Source organism: Mesoplodon mirus (assembly GCF_964341445.2).
Source record: "Mesoplodon mirus genome assembly, chromosome: 14".
Taxonomy (NCBI): Eukaryota; Metazoa; Chordata; class Mammalia; order Artiodactyla; family Ziphiidae; genus Mesoplodon; species Mesoplodon mirus.
Window position 1 is genome coordinate 45,706,578 of NC_138990.1, and position 18,729 is coordinate 45,725,306.

The 18,729-nt window shown below is 52.1% G+C and overlaps 1 protein-coding gene across 2 annotated transcripts in view; it reads left to right on the forward strand.

Annotated features, from left to right (window-relative positions):
• Window positions 1-15,761, forward strand: part of MAPRE3 (microtubule associated protein RP/EB family member 3) — a 49,384-nt gene extending 33,623 nt beyond the window's left edge. Inside the window, exons 2-7 of one of the 2 annotated variants that reach the window (XM_082642949.1) lie at window positions 10,759-10,886; window positions 11,934-12,079; window positions 12,674-12,830; window positions 14,156-14,310; window positions 14,437-14,589; window positions 14,830-15,761. In XM_082642949.1, the coding sequence (XP_082499075.1) occupies window positions 10,766-10,886; window positions 11,934-12,079; window positions 12,674-12,830; window positions 14,156-14,310; window positions 14,437-14,589; window positions 14,830-14,898 (801 nt within the window). In that variant the 5' untranslated portion in view covers window positions 10,759-10,765 and the 3' untranslated portion in view covers window positions 14,899-15,761. Of the gene's footprint in view, window positions 1-10,758; window positions 10,887-11,933; window positions 12,080-12,673; window positions 12,876-14,155; window positions 14,311-14,436; window positions 14,590-14,829 lie in introns of both variants that reach the window. The other variant, XM_082642948.1, reaches the window with a different exon arrangement.
• The last annotated feature ends 2,968 nt before the right edge of the window (window positions 15,762-18,729 follow it).

An 18,729-nucleotide genomic window follows, 5' to 3' on the forward strand; every position in this document is an offset into this window, starting at 1 on the left:
TATTAATATTTAAAACATTTTCCAAACAGTCAACTTAGTCAAGACTTTATTATATTAAAATTTTTTCCCATTCTTTCTTTTCGTTCATGACACCATGTTGTAAAAAGCTTTAGTAAGACCATGAGGTTGCACTCATGAGCCTCCTTAGACAGATACGATCTAGGATTTAAGGATAGGACATGAATTTTCCAGATTTTACTGAAAGAAGCAAAGTGTTCTCCGCCTCGCAAGCCATCACTCTCTAGTCCACCTGCAGTGCTGCGGCAGACCCAGTGGCCTTGGTGATGAACCCCTGATTTCCCTCCTCAGCATCCTCGGGCAAATGATCTGGGACTCTGTAATTGTCTGCAGGTCTAGCTTCTGTCCTCACACTCCAACAAAACGACTCAGAGTCTCATCATTTCTTCTTGCACAATCTAATGACCGTTTCTCTATCCAAGTTCTGGTAACTTCATTAAACAGGGCAGGTAACCTCCTCCTTGAAATTGGTCCCTCCCTTGGCTCCTGGGACACCACGTACCTCTCCCATGTCCTCTCTTGGTTGCATCCTCTAACATTCCTCTAAGATTTAATCATTGGTCTCATGCTCATTTTTCAAATAAAAGTAATAATAAACATGTTTCCCAAGTCCCAAATTTTCCATTTTCTCTTCACTGCTTTCTGATGTCCTGTCATCTTTAAAGGCCTAAATTAGGTGCCACCTACCCCCAGAAACCATCTAACTACTGAGGCCCCACTCACCCTTTACACTCTCCTGGAGCACTTAAAAGCCAAATACACTTGCACAAGTTAGTACTTCATATATTCTCTTGGAACTATAAAACAAGGAAATCTCTTATTTTATGAATTACTCTTATTTCTTCAACCAAACAAAGGCTCCTTAAGGAGAAGACCCATGACTTAAAATCATCCCACATCCTCATGGTGCCTTGTGGGGTGCTTAGCACATTATGGCAGTGGTCAGTAAACACTTGCTGAGTGACATTAGAGCAATGTTTCAGTAGCTTGGAAAGAGAAATATGAAGAAGAAAACCTGGACTTCCCTGGTGGCGCAATGGTTGAGAGTCCGCCTGCCAATGCAGGGGACGTGTTCGAGCCCTGGTCTGGGAAGATTCCCACATGCCTCAGAGAAACTAAGCCCGTGAACCACAACTACTGAGCCTGCGCTCTAGAGCCCGCAAGCCACAACTACTGAGCCCGCGAGCCACAACTACTGAAGCCCATGTGCCTAGAGCCCGTGCTCTGCAACAAGAGAAGCGGCTGCAATGAGAAGCCTGCGCACCGCAAAGAAGAGTAGCCCCTGCTCACGGCAACTAGAGAAAGCAATGAAGACCCAATGCAGCCAAAAATAAGTAAATAAATAAAAATGAAAAAGACTAAAAATTAGAAAGAGCACTATGGTCTTTGGCACACGGTGACTGTCAGAAGAAACAGCTCCTGATTGGATTGTGGCAGGTCATCCTCCAGGTCAGCTGGAAACCCCATTCAAGGATCAGACTGAGGTCGTGGCTTTGGGACCAGCCTGCTCTGTAGGGTCTTGACTCCTGCTACCAGGTCTGGGGTCAAGGGAAAGAAAAGTTGAGGAGGTCTAGTCTGGTGATTTGCTAAACCATTTCCTATGCTAGGACCATAAGGCTCATGGTGCAGTCACTGGTAACAGGAAAGGCAGTTATAGCTCTCATCAGGAGAGGTGCAGCTGCTGGCCATTCTGCAGCCTGAGGCTTCCAACATGGTCCTCAAGACCAAATCTCCACATCCTGTGGCCGGGAAGAGCTTCTCGAGACCATCCAGCTCCTTCCCAGATACCTAGGACTGTACTTAAGAGCTAGGCATTATATTCCTTATTAAATCATAAATAAGGCTGCATAACTCTGAAAGCTCACATTCTAATATTTAATAACCTTGTCACTGGCCTAAGTCTAATTTTGGCTTTTTGTTTTTAAGCCTTCAGTGGAACTCTGCCTTCCACAAATATGTCTTGAAAATAATTCAGGGACCCTCAGTCTTCTCTAATTCTTTGGTTCCTAGAAGAACTCCCTGCAGTTCCCACGTCTCTACCCTCTGCGCCCAACGGCTATGAGGGAAACACCAAGTCTTTTGGTCCTGCAGGGGGCGTTGGGCATGCCTCAAGCAGGCTCCTTTAAGAAGACCAGATCTCCAGTCAGACAACTTGGCTTTAAATCCTGGCTCTAACATTTCCTAGCTGCTTGACTTTGGGCCTCAGTCTCCTCATCTATAAACGGGACAAAACAGTCCGCATTTCATAGAGCTGTTACGAGGACTAAGTGAGTCGTGTATACAAAGCGCTGAGCAGAGCCCGGCACACAGCAAGTATTCGGTCAGCCTTATCAGCAATACTGAGGGAGACACTGAGAATCCAAGGGCACCTGTTTGAGAAGCAGGCGCCCAACACACGTCCAGCTTCAGGCCTCCGAGACCGTAGAACACCAGTCTAAGAGGGAGACAGACTACAGAACTGTGCTTTTTCTGCCCTTCTGCCTGGGGACTGCCATCTGGGCTTCCTGAAGCTGGGCCTCTAACCACGATCCTTCCCCAACTCCAGATTTCCCATATATTCTGCTTTGTAGATGCATCCTACCGGCCAGGAAAACTGGAACAGATGCTGTGGCATCAGAGGAGAGAAAACTCTGAGGAGCTTGCCAAAACGTTTCCCACTCCTGACGTGGGGCTATGCCCGTTGTCACTGGGCTACCCCTTCCTGCCTGGGCCCAGGGGGGCTGAAGTCACCTGTTGGGAAAATCTGCAAAATTGTTACTCCTTGCCCCGCTGGGTCACACATCCAGATTATTCTGGGGTTGCACGGAGGCAATATGTGCAGGCAGGGATGAACGGTCCTGAGGGACTGGAAGAGCCCTGCCGGCGGGTCACAAATCCCTGGCAGACCCAGCCAATCACCTTCTTCTCATGGCTGACCAAAGACATGACTCACGGGGAGGCTCAGACTCCCAAAGCTGAATTTAAAAAGTGGAGGTGGGGCAGGTGGAGTAGTTCCGCAGCTGGTGGGGAACCAGCGCACGCGTCTCCAGCAGATCTAGGACAGGGATCTGGACGGTGTAGGTTCAGGTAGGGACTGGAGCTTCTCCAGGATTCTGTTCTCACAACACTTTTAGGTCATGTAGCTCTTCCCTAAGATCCTGAGCCCTGCTGAGGTCCCAGCCACTGGGGTCCTGAACGTGTCCTGCTGAACACGATCTAACCTCTGAAGAGGCAGATCTGGATAATGCCACCGTGCCCCTTGTAGCTGCTGTCCCAGGGAAGGAATCCTTTGGGGAGTCCTGGCCAGATTGCTCTATCTGCTCATTACTCAAAGGGTTCATGGAAATCCAGGAGGGGAGTAAACAGAGCTCCTCACTTGCTAAAATTAATCCATTTTTAGTAGGATCCGTGTCGGTGGGCAGGTAGAAGGTTAAACCTTTCTTTCCAAAGGTTCTCTACTGGACATCTTTAAGTTCCACAAACACCTACTTTTTAAGTCAACAAACTTGGGAGCTGCCATCAAAACAAGGCTACCAGCAGCAGGCTCCTGGAGCTTGGCAGTGTGGGGAAGTGAGGCTTAATGGTAGAAGATGTGGCTTGGCCATGTGCTCAGCCACGAACTGCCTGTGAGACTTTGAGCAAGTAGTTTGAAGTATCCAAGCCTCTGTTCTCAAGCCTGAAGAATCAGAATGATTCTCTTGAGCATGGAACTGCTGTGGGGTTAATGAGGGACCCCGTCTGTGGGAACCAGAAGTTAATCCTCTCTCCACTTTGGGGGCTGAACAACCTTCATGACAGGCAGAGGATGACTGATGTGTCTGACTCATGTTCTTCTTCCCAGCACCCTGGAAAGCTCCCCACAGAGTTCCGATCTGAGCAGGGGCAGGTGTGGCTTTTGGTTGTGGCCCTCCGGCAGCTATGCTGGAGCTCTGGTGCCCATTTCTTTCCTTAATTAGTACTGACTCAGGGCCCCAGACGCAATAAAATATTGCTGAATGAACGAATGGGAGAGGCTGAACTGCAGTGTGGGGTTTCAGGTGGCAGGTGGGCTCAGAAAGTGTGGTTTTCTGGCCACATTCCCTATCTGTTGACCCCAAAGAGCAGTAGACTAGAAGGCTGGCTGCACCTGCTGGCCACACACAACCAGATGCAGCACATGGATGCAGCATGAAGCCCCTGGATGCTCGGCAAGAGATTGAAAAACACCTCTTCCTCTGATGCAAGGAAAAGAGAAACTATATAACATGGCGATATAGCTGCCGGACTCCTCAGAGCAAGGCTTTGGGGCGGATCTGAGAACAGAACTTGGTACCTGCTGGGAGGATGCCCCAGTCGGACTGGCTCTCAGTCCAGCTCTGTACACACCCCCGGGGAGGGGATTGCTGGCCCATCTGCGGCCTGAACATAAAGAGAGAGTGGGGGCTGCAACGGCTGCTGGGACATGTGGGGAAAAGAACGTTTGTGTCTGCGGCACTAGTGGGCCTGGTGTCTCCTTACTGATCCTTCGTGCTTCAAAAGCAGTTCTGGTCTTGGGGGACACATTCAAGCCATGTCACTTTATCTTCCTTTCAAATGATGTTTCTTCAGACCGTGTGGCTGACAGCTGTCATCTGGCCAAGTGGCATGTGTTCCCCTCCTCTGAAACTGGAGTCTATGAATCATTCAGACAACTTGCCCTCAACCCCAGGCCCAGCCCTTCTCTGCTCTCAGAGCCTCTCCCCCGCCACAGCCAATCCACCAGTTTTATTTCCATGCCTTTTTGACAGACTGCTCATTTAATACTCTAACCTTTCCACCAGCAAGTCTGCCTAACAATGTCCAGAACAAACCTGACAAGGTTCAACATTTAAGTCTCTGTCCTCTCTTGTGCAGACTCTCATTCTGCATGTCCCCGAGACTCGACTCTACCTGCCCCCCTGCAGGCAATGGTGTTCCCCCTCAGTGGTGACGTGCATGGGAGGAGTACGTTCAGGCCTGCCCACCTTCCAATAGCTTCTCTCCTGGTCTGCCAGGGTGGTTGAAGTTCCCGCCATGAATGCTACTCTTGTGGATTATAACATTTGTCTCCAAAAAGCCTTAGTTATCATCTCAGTTTCGAATATGAGGAGATGAAGGCTCTGGGTGCAGTGACTTGCTCAGACTCAAGATCAACCACTGGCAAGGCCAGAGCATGAACCCAGGCCATCTGCACCCAAACCCTGTGTTCCTCCCGCACCATGGCACCGGGGAAGGAAGAGCGACTTGATTTTGCACAGCTCTAGTGCAGGATGTCTTGCTCTGATTTAGGCCACTGAGCATTAAGAGAAAGGAAAGGAAATGTCACAGGGACGGGGTTGGAAGACCCTGCTATCGTAGCCCTTGGAACAGAGCCTGCGTCCTCTGGGTGGTTGCCTACCGTTCTCTCAGGGGAGGTGAAGCAGCCCTTGGTTACAGGTGTAGTCAACTTTAAGAGTTGTCTCAGACATTGTCTCTGCTGGATTTGGAGGCAACTGGTCCACTTAGGGCTAGATGCTTGGGCAAATGCTTTATATGCCTCCTCCACCCGCAGAAGCTGCCCTGATTTGAGTCGAGGCCTGAGTCAACCCCCAATATAGTAAGTCATCAGAAGTTGAACCCGTTGATGAGTTTAACTTATGGCTTTGGGGAAGCAGGAGGTTGGTTTCGTTGAGTCCAGGATCTTAGAGTAGGCCTAATGCCCTAGGCCACTCCAGCTGGCTCAGTTCTCAGAGGACACCTGCGTCAGGAACAAGGACTCCACTCAAGCCCGTGCCCTGACACCAGCAGGTTATGAGCAAACCAGGCTTCCTCTTTGAGGGACAAGGTCAAAGTTAGGGGCTCTCCCTTTTCTAAACTGAGCTAGGGAGAGAGGGATTTGGGGATGGGAGAAACTTTTAAAGGAGTCTTTGCCCAGGACCTGGGTGCCACCTGCTGGCCGTAATTTAGTTGTATTTATAGGGCCAAATCTGGGAGAGGAAAATTAAAAGGGCATCCTGCCCTCCCCATCATGATGAGGAATAAGGAAACTAGGAGGCTGGTTTCTTCGTGACCGCCCACCCCCCCGCCAGCAAGTGTGACTGAGAATCCTTGCAGAGACCCCCAAGTGTCTTGGATGAGTCCTCCTGAGCCAAAATGGACCTCAGCTGGGCCAGAGGGTAGCATCACCTGAAAGAACCAGAACCACACTCACACCCACTTATGTGGGTAAAAAGCATAATTGGTGGTTCGGTCCTGAGAGGAGCCATTTTTTTCCAGCCTTCTCCTTACAGGCACTGTTGGCTCTTTGGGGGCCCTAGATTCAGACTAATCAGAGGTGTGGAAAATGCCCTTCCACCTTCAGGCATGGAGAGAGCTGGGAATTTCTGGCCAAGCTGAGAAGATTTGGGCATTTTTCTAGTACGTGCGTAGCTTTTGGTGACTCTTAGGGCCCTGATAGCAAGGTCTTTAGTTGTGTTCTGGGAGGGAGACTGGAGATTCTTCATACTTACCAAGGAGGAAAATAGCCAACGCTGTACCCCAGGGAGGTCGCAAAACACCCCAATATCCCAGCCTGTGCCACTGCAATGCAGGCCAGGCAATCCCAGCCAAGCACATGCATCAGATGAGGACTTTGGTTCTAATACCTTGTTGTGCACCAGGAAGATTTTTAAATTATATAGATATAAAATAAAATAACTATAAAATATATAGTTATACACACACATATATATAGATATAACACTAAATATATTATACAGTCAGCCCTCCATATTCGTGGGTTCCATTCATGGGTCATGAATTCAACCAACCATAGGTGGAAAATATTTGAAAAAAAAATTCCAGAAAATTCCAAAAAGTAAAACTTGAATTTGCCATGAACCAGCAACTATTTACATAGTGTTTACATTGTATTAGGTATTATAAATACTCTAAAGATGACTTAAAGTATACAGGAGAATGTGCATAGGTTATTTGCAAGTACCATGCCATTTTACATAAGGGACTTGAGCATCCACAGATTTTGGTATCCACGGTGGTCCTGGAACAAATCTCCCATGGACACTGAGAGCCAACTATATGATACATTATATCTAAATAGATTGGTATATATCATATGTAGTGTATCACATATAGTTATACATACTATATATGAATATGTACTACGTTATATATAAATATATATTAATGTATATTTATATAGTATATTATATATAATTGCATGTATACTATGTAATAATATACATGACGTGGTTATATATAATATTTAGAGAGGCTAGGGAACCGCAGGAAGGCTGCCCTCAGGTTGGAGGACCCTTGAAGCTCAAATGATTTCAGTCAAAAACTGGAGGACTAGTTTAGACTAGGACCAGTGCCTCTGCTTTTCTTCAGTAATCAGCACTTGAAACTCATACACAGTAAACAGGAAAAAAATCCCGAAAGTGGCTCAGGAATTCCCAGGGCCAACCTAAGACCACCCTGTACCTCCCAGAACCACCCCTGACCAGCCCAGACTCTGTACCCCAGGAGCACAGAGACAGAGCAGACCCCAGGACCTCGTGGAGAAATGAGTCCCCAAGCCTGTGGTAGGCCAGTGTCCAGAATGGCTTGTCCCCCCTGCACTCAGATCCCACAGGCCTCTGCAGACCCCCGAAGGCCTGGCAGGTTCTGACCATTCTTAGTGGGGCCGTTCAAATCCACTCTCCAGCTGTACATGCTCTCTCCTTCCTGACTTTCTGTAGCACCTACCGTTTTCACCACACTTTGGGACATTTGGTTATACTGTTCTCCTGTGTGTTGGTCTCCCCAGTGAGACTATAAACTCCTTGATGACAAGGGCAAATCTTTCTATTTCTCAGAGTCCCTAACTAAATACTCATCAAAATAACAATGCACTTGCCTTGACCCTACCCATCTGCCTCTCTAATCAAGTCTGGTGTCCGAACGCTCCTGCCACGCCTGCTGAGGTTACTTTAGGTGAGTTCCCTGGAAATTAAGAAGCACTCTCCTAACTCTAGTCTCTGTGATTGTCATTCACTGAGAATTGATCTAGAACCCCAAAGTGAATGAAACAGCCTGGCCATTGAGTTTACAGTCAGGTGGAAGAGACAGACACACAAGTGATTTCGAGAGAATGTGATCAACGCCATGATTGAGTAAGCTCAGGGTGACAGAGGGACACAGATGAAGGCCATGTCTCCCTGCACAGGGGCTCAGAGAACGTGCCTTGGACAAGATGGAGCCCAAGCTGAATCCAGAAGGTTGAGTGGGGGAGGGAGGGTCCCAACCAGAAGGTGATAAAAGATGGTTCAGAAAGAGGAGAAAAGGTGAGGAGGTATCACTCAGTCATTCAACAAATTTGCTGAATACCTTGCCTGTGACAGGCCTGGAAACACCACTACTGGCTTTGAGATGCTTACTGATGAGGGAGGCAGGCATTTCAGCAAGTCCAGTGATTAGTGCAAGGGTCAGGTTACAGGGCGGTGGCTCAAAACCACTGTGTAAGAGGGGACTCAAGTGCAGTCAAAATTACCCTCAGAAATCTCTAGAATTGTCAGCTTGTGAGTCCTTAGAAGCTCCCAAGATGATAATTTTTGTTGCTTTTGGCCTTTTGGCTCTGTCTGGCTTCCCTTTCCCTGGGCAATGAAGGACAAGGTCTATTTTTAAAAGGAGGAAGGACTAAGAATAAACAAGAGGGTTTCTTGATTTTCCTTCAAAAAATTTATTGAAGTTAAATGTGCATCTAGCGAGGTTCCATTATATATACTTGGGGTGGGGCCATGGGGGAGCACAGCCTAGCAGATACCAACTGAGCCTCTTCTCTAAAGCAGCTTCTCTAATTTAACTGTGCCTGTAGACCCTCTTGGTCAAGTGCAGTTTCTGACTCAGTAGATCTGGGGCGAGGCTCAAGAATTAGAATTTCTAAGTTGAAATTTCTAACAAGCTGATGCCCATAGAGCACCAAAGCTGCTCCAGGGACCACAGTTTGAGAACCTCTAGAGCAGAGAATGAGTGGACTTTGGGGGTGGCGGCTGCATTTCCAGGCAGAGGGTAAGTAGAGAGCTGCCCATGGCTCCCAGTTGGGGGATCAAAGTAGAAGACAGGGCTGGAGAGGGAGGGCTCATTGAAGAGCTACATAAGTGATGGGGAGGGGGTCACATTATAAGAGCAGATGCCCACAGGGGACCGGGAAGTGGGCTGGGTGTTTTCTTCCTTCAGGGAGACAATTTGCTTATTAAACCTAAATATTCTTCACTCCAGAAATATGTACTCTCACAATTCGTGAAATATGCAGTCCTATTTCTCCATTTGTGATAAAGACCTAGTTACAAGAAATATTTCCCTCTCTCTTAACAGTGCAAGTCAGTAATAACAACTGACACTTGACCTCTGCGTGGGGATGGGGGGAGGGTAAGGAGGCGCTTACACCCACTGGCTGGGGCGGGAGTGGGGGAGAAGTGGGGGATGGGTGGCGTGGCCAGGGCCGCTTTCACGTAGATTCTGACCGCAGCAGTGTCAGGGATGGACTAGGGGGAGGGAGTGCCTGAGGGCTGGGAGGCCGCCTAGGAGGCTTCTGCTAGCCTTGGCTGGAGAGAATGGATGCAGAAACCCCAAGGCAGCAGGAGGCCGAGGCAAAGAGCAGGGCACACTGGGAAGGCAGAGTAGCCGGGCTCACTGAATGACGGGCTCTGAGGATGAGGGGGAGTAGGCTGTCTGGGACGAGCCCACAGGTTTCCAGCGTGGGTGACTGGGTGCCTGGTGGTGACAATCACTGGGATAACGAATACGAGAACAGAAGCCTGTATTGAGGGAAGTTTCTGGATAAGCGGAATTTAGGTGCCTGTGGATTGGCCAGCAGGCCACAGGGATTATAGGGTATGAAGTCAGAGCAGATGTGAAGATTAGTCAGCTTTCTAGAACCCAAATCTGGTCAAGTACTGTCTGCTTAAAATCCTCTGATGGCTTCCCTTGTTTAAACAGAGAGTCCAGGCTCCTCCTTATGGTAACCAAAGCCCGTGGCTACCAGCCCCTTCCAGTCTCGTGCGCCACACCCCAACACACACACCGGCTCCCCAGGCCTGCTGAACGGCTCAGAGTCCTGGAATAAGCCATACCTCTGTTCTTGATAGTCCTGGGGCCTCCACTGCCTTTCTACCCCGTCCCCTGTATGTTCAGAAAATTCCTACCCCTTTCAGGCTGCTCTGACGTCTTCGCTGACCCTGTCAAGCAGAAGAGATGCCTCCCTTCTTTGTCCCTGAACTTTGCCTGTGCTGCTTTTCCTGCCCTGTCACTCCCTGCTGTGGGGATTTGCCTGTCTGTAAACTCCTTGGAGGCAGAGACCACATCTGACTTCACCACTTCTTAGTGCAGGTCTAGCATAGAGCAGACACTCACCAGATGTTTCAAGAGTGAATGAGGGGCTTCCCTGGTGGCGCAGTGGTCGAGAGTCCGCCTGCCGATGCAGGGGACACGGGTTCGTGCCCTGGTCCGGGAAGATCCCACATGCCGCGGAGCGGGTGGGCCCGTGAGCCATGGCCGCTGAGCCTGCACGTCCAGAACCTGTGCTCCGCAACGGGAGAGGCCACAACAGTGAGAGGCCCGCGTACCGCAAAAAAAAAAAAAAAAAAAAAAAAGAGTGAATGAGTACCCCTTCTCCAAGAGGTAAACTGCTGGTCTGGAGGAAGATGCTTCTCGTTTCCCCAGAGACCCTCCAGCTCCCTCTCCTTCGGGCTCAAGAACAGCACAAGGCCCCCAGGGTCTTAGCTTGCCTTTCTTCTTTCTTTACAGCTGGGGTATGGCCGTCAATGTGTACTCCACGTCTGTGACCAGTGAGAATCTGAGTCGCCATGATATGCTCGCGTGGGTCAACGACTCCCTGCACCTCAACTATACCAAGATAGAGCAGCTCTGCTCAGGTGGGAGGCTGGGAATCGGGGGGAAGTGGGCCCTGCTGGGGGGGCAAAGGGGGGTAGGCAGGAGGCAGAACAGCCACAGTGGACAACGGAGCTTATAACTGGGATTAAGGAGGAGTGCTGCAGAGCCCTCAACTAGCCAAAGTGTTTGGAGTTGGAGTAAGGAAATAGGGGTCTACGTGGGATGGAAAGAGTAAAAAGCAAAGAGCAGGGGCTTCCCTGGTGGCCCAGTGGTTAAGAATCCACCTGCCAATGCAGGGGGACACGGGTTGGAGCCCTGGTCCGGGAAGATCCCACATGCCGCGGAGCAACTAAGCCCGTGTGCCACAACTACTGCGCCTGCGCACTAGAGCCTGCGAGCCTCAACTACGGAGCCCGCGTACCACAGCTACTAAACCTGTGCACCTAGAGCCCGTGCTCCGCAACAAGAGAAGCCACCGCAATGAGAAGCCCGTGCACCGTAACGAAGAGTAGCCCCTGCTCGCCGCAACTGGAGAAAGCCCACGCGTACCAACAAAGACCCAATGCAGCCAAAAATAAATAAATTTATTAAAAAAAAAACAACCACAGCTTCCTAAGGAGAGGTTAGGTTACTCTGTTAAAAAAAAAAAAAAAAAGCAAGCAGGAGAGGCACAGTAAAGGGCTGCAGAAGGGGAGCAGCAGTGGGGACAGGCAGTGAAGCCAGAGGTCACGTGCACCAGGTCCAGCCTAGCCACTCCGAGGGCGGGGGTGCGGTCCAAATCTCAGCTCTTCTTGTAGTGCAACCCTGGACAAGTCACCACACCTCTCTAGGTCTCAGTTTTCCCATCCATGAATGGAGATGACATCAGCTATCTAACCAGGGTTACTGTTAGGATTAAAGCCCATACATGCAGTGTTTGATATGGTGCTGGTACATAATTACATCACTGTATGGTAATTGCTCTCGCTCTTGGGAAGTCTGGCCCCGGCTCTGGGAACAAAGAGAGAGAAGAGGAGACGGAGAGGTTTGGGGGAGTAGCCCCAGTTGGCCTGGGGAAGTGAAAACGAGCATCTTGTGTTTCTCCACAGGGGCAGCTTACTGCCAGTTCATGGACATGCTCTTCCCTGGCTGTGTGCACTTGAGGAAGGTGAAGTTCCAGGCCAAGCTAGAGCACGAATATATTCACAACTTCAAGGTGCTGCAAGCAGCATTCAAGAAGATGGGTGTTGATAAAGTAGGTGCCTATGCTCTGAGGGGCCCCGAGGAGCTGTGTGACCCTGGGAAAGAAGATGGCCCGCCAACCAGGGCAGCAGGGGCTGTTGGGGTCAATCCAGTTCTCACGCCTCTCTCCACCCCAACTCTCCAGGGGGAATGTTCCCCCAGCTCCAGGCTCAGTGGAAAACCCCACAACTTTTGACATCCCATCCTGATGACATTCCTGTCCCTTTCTCCTCTCTGGACCCTACACCCCAGCACTTGAGCCTCAGTATATTGGTCCTATTAAGTTCCTCCTCTGTAGGGCCCAAGAAAAGTCTTTTGGCTCGCTCTACGGCCTCAACGGCCCAGGACCCTGGTTCCAGCAGCCCTCACCCCACATGCAGGCCCAGCACCAAGGGATGTCTCCCCACACACTTCCTCCTGTGCCTGGAGGAAAGGGCCTGCAGCCTACCCATCTGCTCTGGTGGCACGGGAGGGGGGCCAGGTGGAGAAGGTGGAGGATGCTGCAGCCCAGGGGCTGGCTTTCCTGAGAGCAGTGGCCCTCTCACGGAGAAAGGCAGCCCTGCAGCAGCAGGAAGTTAAAGTTCTCTGCTTATGTGGTCTATTTCAGATCATTCCTGTAGAGAAATTAGTGAAAGGAAAATTCCAAGATAATTTTGAGTTTATTCAGTGGTTTAAGAAATTCTTTGACGCAAACTATGATGGAAAGGATTACAACCCTCTGCTGGCGCGGCAGGGCCAGGACGTAGCACCACCTCCTAACCCAGGTGATCAGATCTTCAACAAATCCAAGAAACTCATTGGCACAGCAGGTAATGTGCCCGAGCTGGGGGAGGGAGTGTGGGGGGCCGGGCCGGAAGGGCTCTACAGCCAGGAGCAGTCCCTGGGCCACCGGCCCGGCCCTGCCAGCCTAGAGGAGACTGTTATCACGGAGTTCAGATGACGCCGCCTGCTGCCTGCTTAGACCAAGGGGAGTCACAGTAGGAGGAGAGGGCTCCAGAGACTGCTACAAAAGGAGAGCCACCGGCACCCGCCAAGGTGGCCGCTGGTGATGGGAGGCCCCGGGGCACTTCCCTCTGTAGCCCGAGCTAACTCCTCTGCCTCTAGATGATGGGGCAGCCCCTGGCTTGGTTCCTCTGTCCAGGTCCACCCAGGCCAAGGGCCTGGGCCGGCACTACAGACACTTCTTGCCCTCTGCCCACTTGATTCCCCAGGGGTGGAAGTTGGCCAAGCTTGACCCTATCTTCCCCCATTTCCAAAACCCCACAGCCCTTAGTCCTCAAGAGATGCGTCTCTAGAAACGAGGCTTTGTCTGGGTTCCAGAGGAGAAGGGGAAAAAGCAACAGGGCCTTTGGGGGATGGGCAGGTTGGTGAGAGGAGAGGAGCAGCCCCGCAGGCGTCTGAACCCGTCATAGCAGAGCGGCTCCTCTGTGTGTGCTGCTGCCCGCCTGGGGCCGCCCCCACGCCCCTGCTTGCTTTGCATCAGCAGCTCTGTCCTGGGAGCCGCCATAGCTGGAAAATAAGTGGCCACAGCATGCCGGGTGTGCAGGGGAGGAGTGGGGTCCCTGAATCAGGCCCAGCAGAGGGCCCAGAGACCATCCTGAGGCAGGGGGCCCAGAGGGGCAGGCTTCTGTGGTCTCCTCCAGAAGGCACCCCCGGGGAGGATGGCTGTGGGCTGGGGTATCTGTTAGCAAAGACCCAGCGAGACCCTGTGCCAGCTGCTTTTCCCCAAGCCCCAGCTGTCAGTACACGAGGGCCCTCAACCCTCCAGCCCCACTCCCCAAATTCGCCATCCCAGTTCCCTCCTCTCCCCCTCAGGCCAGCTCTCCTCCCTGCCTACACCTTCCACTTTCTTTCGTTCCCTGTAGCCCCTGCTCTCCCAGGCTTGCCAGAGGGCTGCCCCGCTGCTGTGGTGTCACGTGTGGCCGTGGCTTGAGGCTTAGATGTAGACGCCCATCCTGAGAGGGAGAGGAGGGGAGGGCGACAGTGCCTGCCTTTCGCATGGGCCTGCCCCGCAGTCACACCAGGCTGTCTCGTGCCACGTGAGCTGTGGGCTCACGCAGCCCCGATCTGACTTTTCTCCTCTGGGCAGTTCCACAGAGGACGTCCCCCACAGGCCCCAAAAATATGCAGACCTCCGGCCGGCTGAGCAACGTGGCTCCACCCTGCATCCTCCGGAAGAATCCTCCATCAGCCCGAAATGGTGGCCATGAGACCGATGCCCAGATTCTTGAACTCAACCAGCAGGTGAGTGGCGTGGACACTGGCAGCTGAGAAAGCCCCGCCACAAAAGCCAGGCCCCCGGGGCGTCAGGGCGGGAAGGGAGTCCGAGGCAGGGGTCTCTGGCTTGAACACCACCTTCTCCCCGAGCAGCTCTTGGATTTGAAGCTGACAGTGGATGGGCTGGAGAAGGAGCGCGACTTCTACTTCAGCAAACTTCGAGACATTGAGCTCATCTGCCAGGAACACGAAAGTGAGAACAGCCCTGTCATCTCGGGCATCATCGGCATTCTCTACGCCACCGAGGTGAGTCCTCCCAGTGGCTGCTGAGCCTCCCGCATTCCCGCCAGGCCCTCAGACCAGAAGGGGCCTTGGAGAACGTGGGCGATGAGGGCAGCCAGCTGAAGTCACCAGCCCAAGGTCTCACAGGGCGTGAGCAGGGGAAGTAGGGCAAGAACCTGGGCCCTGGCTCCCAAGCTACCCTCAGGAGTCCGCACCCTCGGCCTGCCTGCCTGGCTCATCACCTCTCTCCCTTCCACCCTCCAGGAAGGATTTGCACCCCCAGAGGACGATGAGATCGAGGAACACCAACAGGAAGACCAGGACGAGTACTGAGGGCGGCTCCAGCCCTGGCTGACTGCACGGCTGCCGTGCCCCTCACCCCGCTCCCATGCCCACATTATAATCCTTCCCTGACAGCCAGCTGGCCGGGTGCTTTGTGTCAGTGCCGTGGCCCTGGGGAGCCTGGCGAGCAGGGCTTGGGGGTGGGCGGCAGGCGAGCAGGCAGAGGCCCCTCCTCCTGTGGCAGAGGCCCAGTTGGGCGGGATCCCTGCCCACTCCCCACCCCTATTTATTTCCGTGGTCTCTGTGCTGTGTCGGCCAACACTTCCCAGGGGGCTGCTGCCGCCCACCCCAGCCAGCCGCCTGCTCCCCTGACAGCCAGCAGCTGTATATTTGACAAAGTCATTGGTATATTTTTACTTACTGGATTTTCCTTGCACTTTACCTGTTCTTTTCCCAGGGCTGACAGCACGGGCTCCGGGGCAGCGTGTCTGGCTTGGCCTCCCTTCCCCGTTGCCAGGGCTGTGGCAGGACTCACCGATTCTTATTTATTTTGTCTTTTGACTTCCCAGTAGTTGAGGGAAAGGCTGATGTCAGGAGAGGGATAGGGTGACTGAGGAGGGGGTGCCTTAGGCCCCGGTGGTCAGGGAGAGTGAGGGGAGCACGTGAGGGATGAAAATGACCTCCTGGCACCAGGCTCGCCCACCCTCGGCCCCCTGCCCCCAGCACTGAAGCCCGGCACTGCCCCGAGGCCCCCAGCCACTCCCCCTGCAGCTTGGTTCATACCACACATTCTCTGCCTGGACCCTCCTGTACGTCTGCCTCCCCTCTGCCCGCCTCCCCAACCCCTGCCCCTCGGGCCACACAGCCTGCATATGTGTTCACTTTTATTTAAATAAACTTGTGTGGTACAAGTCCATACCGTGTCTCCCTCAGCTGAGCCACAGCCTGGCTGTCAGTGCTCTTCTGAGCGACCCCGTCTCCAGAGGCGATGGCCATGGAGCACAGCACCCCTGCCGTCCTCCCTCGGGCCCAGAAACCACCCCTGGCTTAGCCTCAAGAGCCCAGCTCTGACCTAGCCCCCATCTCCCAACGCTGTTGCCCGGGCTTTAAGGGCTTGCCATTCCCTGAAGAGGAACAAAGTTCAGGGCCATGGCTGTGACGATGGGCAGCCCAGTAAAGCAGCTGTGGGGTAACAGGGGGGCCTGGCTGAGAGGTGCTTTGTTTCAGTCCCCTTTGGGCCAGTATGACTGCATATTGTCCCCCACCCTTGTCAAAGCTCATACGCCCCACAACAGTGATCCAGCTGCGGACAAGGGCTCATGTGACAGAGCTGAGTGGGCTACAAAGAGCAACAGCTCTAAGAACTGAAGCCCAGAAGGAAAGCAATGTCCAAGGGGTTCCTCCCACAGAACAGGCTCTTAACGGGAGCCGGGAGCCGGGAACTCTGTCACATCCTCCACACAGCCCTGCAATCCTGGTGTGTGCTGGCCAAGGGCCATGATAACCAGTGTCCTGGAGGCCCCGAGGGCGCTGAAATGCATGTGGATACCAGGCCCATTCAAACAGAGCCTTGGCTGTCATCTAGAACAGTCCTTCATTTACTGATGAAAGGACTAAGAACATGTGACATGACTTGCTCAAGGTGGTAAAAAACTAGACTAGAATTGAGACCTCCTGACTCAGGGTTCAGGGCTCATTCACAAAGACCACAGAGGTGTGACCTCCAGAACGTTCCTCTAGCTTCAGACTAGCCCTGGTAGATGTTTCCTTGCCATGCTGAGTATGCCTGAGATACTACGGGGACTGTGTTTCTTCCATGGCCCTGCTCCATGACCCTCCTTCCAGACTGCCACCATTTCTCAGATGACTCCAGTTATAAGCCTGAAATAAGCAAACTGTGTCTGTTCGTTCCTCATTCACTTCAGTTCCTCCATTTGACTCCCACCCCCACGCACAGAGACTTCTGATCTCATTCTGTTTTTCTTCTCCAACAAGTTCCCTGCCTGCATTTATTTATCATTATGATTTTTAATTCCTGTGCCTTTTTTTTTTTTTTTTTTTGCGGTATGCGGGCCTCTCACTGTTGTGGCCTCTCCCGTTGCGGAGCACAGGCTCCAGACGCGCAGGCTCAGTGGCCATGCCTCACGGGCCCAGCCACTCTGTGGCATGTGGGATCTTCCCGGATCGGGGCACGAACCCGTGTCCCCTGTATCGGCAGGCGGACTCTCAACCACTGCGCCACCAGGGAAGCCCTGTGCCTAATTTTAAAAGGCTTTTCCCCCCACCATTCCAGGTAGATATAGTAAAAGGATAAGGTAGTTTCTCTGCGTTGCCCAATGTTCATTTTCAGGCCGAGACCTCACCCTGCTGGTTAAGTGGGTGTGGTAGACAGAATAACACCTCCCCCGAGATGTCCACGTCATAATCCCCAGAACCTATGGCTATGTTAGGTTACATGGTGAAGGGGAATTAAGCTGCAGATGGAATTAAATTGCTAATCAGTTGACCTTAAAATAGGGAGAGTGGGCTTCCCTGGTGGCGCAGTGGTTGAGAGTCCGCCTGCCGATGCAGGGGACACGGGTTCATGCCCCGGTCCGGGAGGATCCCACATGCCGCGGAGCAGCTGGGCCCGTGAGCCATGGCCGCTGGGCCTGCGCATCTGGAGCTTGTGCTCCGCAACGGGAGAGGCCACAACAGTGAGAGGCCCGTGTACCGAAAAAAAAAAAAAAAATAGGGGGAGTATCCTGGATTATCCATGTGGGCCCAATGTAATTGCAAGGGTCCACAAAATTGGGGCAGGGGGCAGGAGGTCAGAGTGATGCAATCTGAGGAGGACTTGACCCGCCATTGCTGACTTTGAAGATGGAAGGGAGCTATGAGCGAAGGAATTCGGTCAGCCTCTAGAGGCTGGGAAAGGCAAGGAAACAGCTCCTTCCCTAGAGCCTCCACAATGGACCACTGCCCTGCAGACACCATATTTAGCCCCTTGAGACCCTGACAGAGTTCCCCTTCCAGAGCTGTAAGATTAGAAGTTTGTGTTGTTTTAAGCCAGTAAGTTTGTGGCAATTTGTTACAGCAGCAATAGGAAACTAACACAATGGGTCAAACTGCTTCAGTGAGCTCACTCTTCTTCTCGCCTCCACACTGGACACCCACCCGTCCTCCTCTTTTGATTCTTCCCTCAAACCCCATGGGTACCTGCCTAAGCCCACCTCCATGGCTAGTGTCTAAGGCTGCTCTTTGAACACCCAGAGCTCAAGGATGTGAAGCCACTGCCTCCTTCCCAATGTCTGCAACATTTAAGATGGTGAACCATAATTTTCTGTTTACACGGTTGTCTCCCACACAAGCTTCGAGTTCCTCTCAAGCAAGTGAGGTGTGTCCTCTAGCTCCACCTAGCACTGTGCTAGGTGCTTAGGTAGAGAAGAAGGTGCTTAGGAAATGCTACTGGATAAGTAAGTGAATGATTTCTATCCCTTAGATGCCAAGTTACAACAGATGACCTGCCAGACTATTCTAAGGAAAGATAGGAAATAAACCCCTCCCTTTCTATATATGTCCCCCATGGAGCACCCCCCGTCTTTGCCTCTATGGAAAGCCTGTTCTGTTTCTCTTCCGAAAACAGTGTCTCTTCTGTGACCATACATGTGACACAGAAGAGGTAGAACATAGAGAAGATAGTGTCTGAGTAGAGCTAAACCAATGATCTGAAAAAAATGAATTGATTAATGATCAGCTCAAATATGTTCCTTGCCAAAAGCACTGCATCTCAGAGGCAAAGTCAGCTATGGTCAGGCCTGAAGGGGCTGGAGGGCAGGCAGAAGGAGGCAGCAAGAGCCGGTTATATCTCCCTTCCTGCCTTTCCCCCACCCCATCCCATCC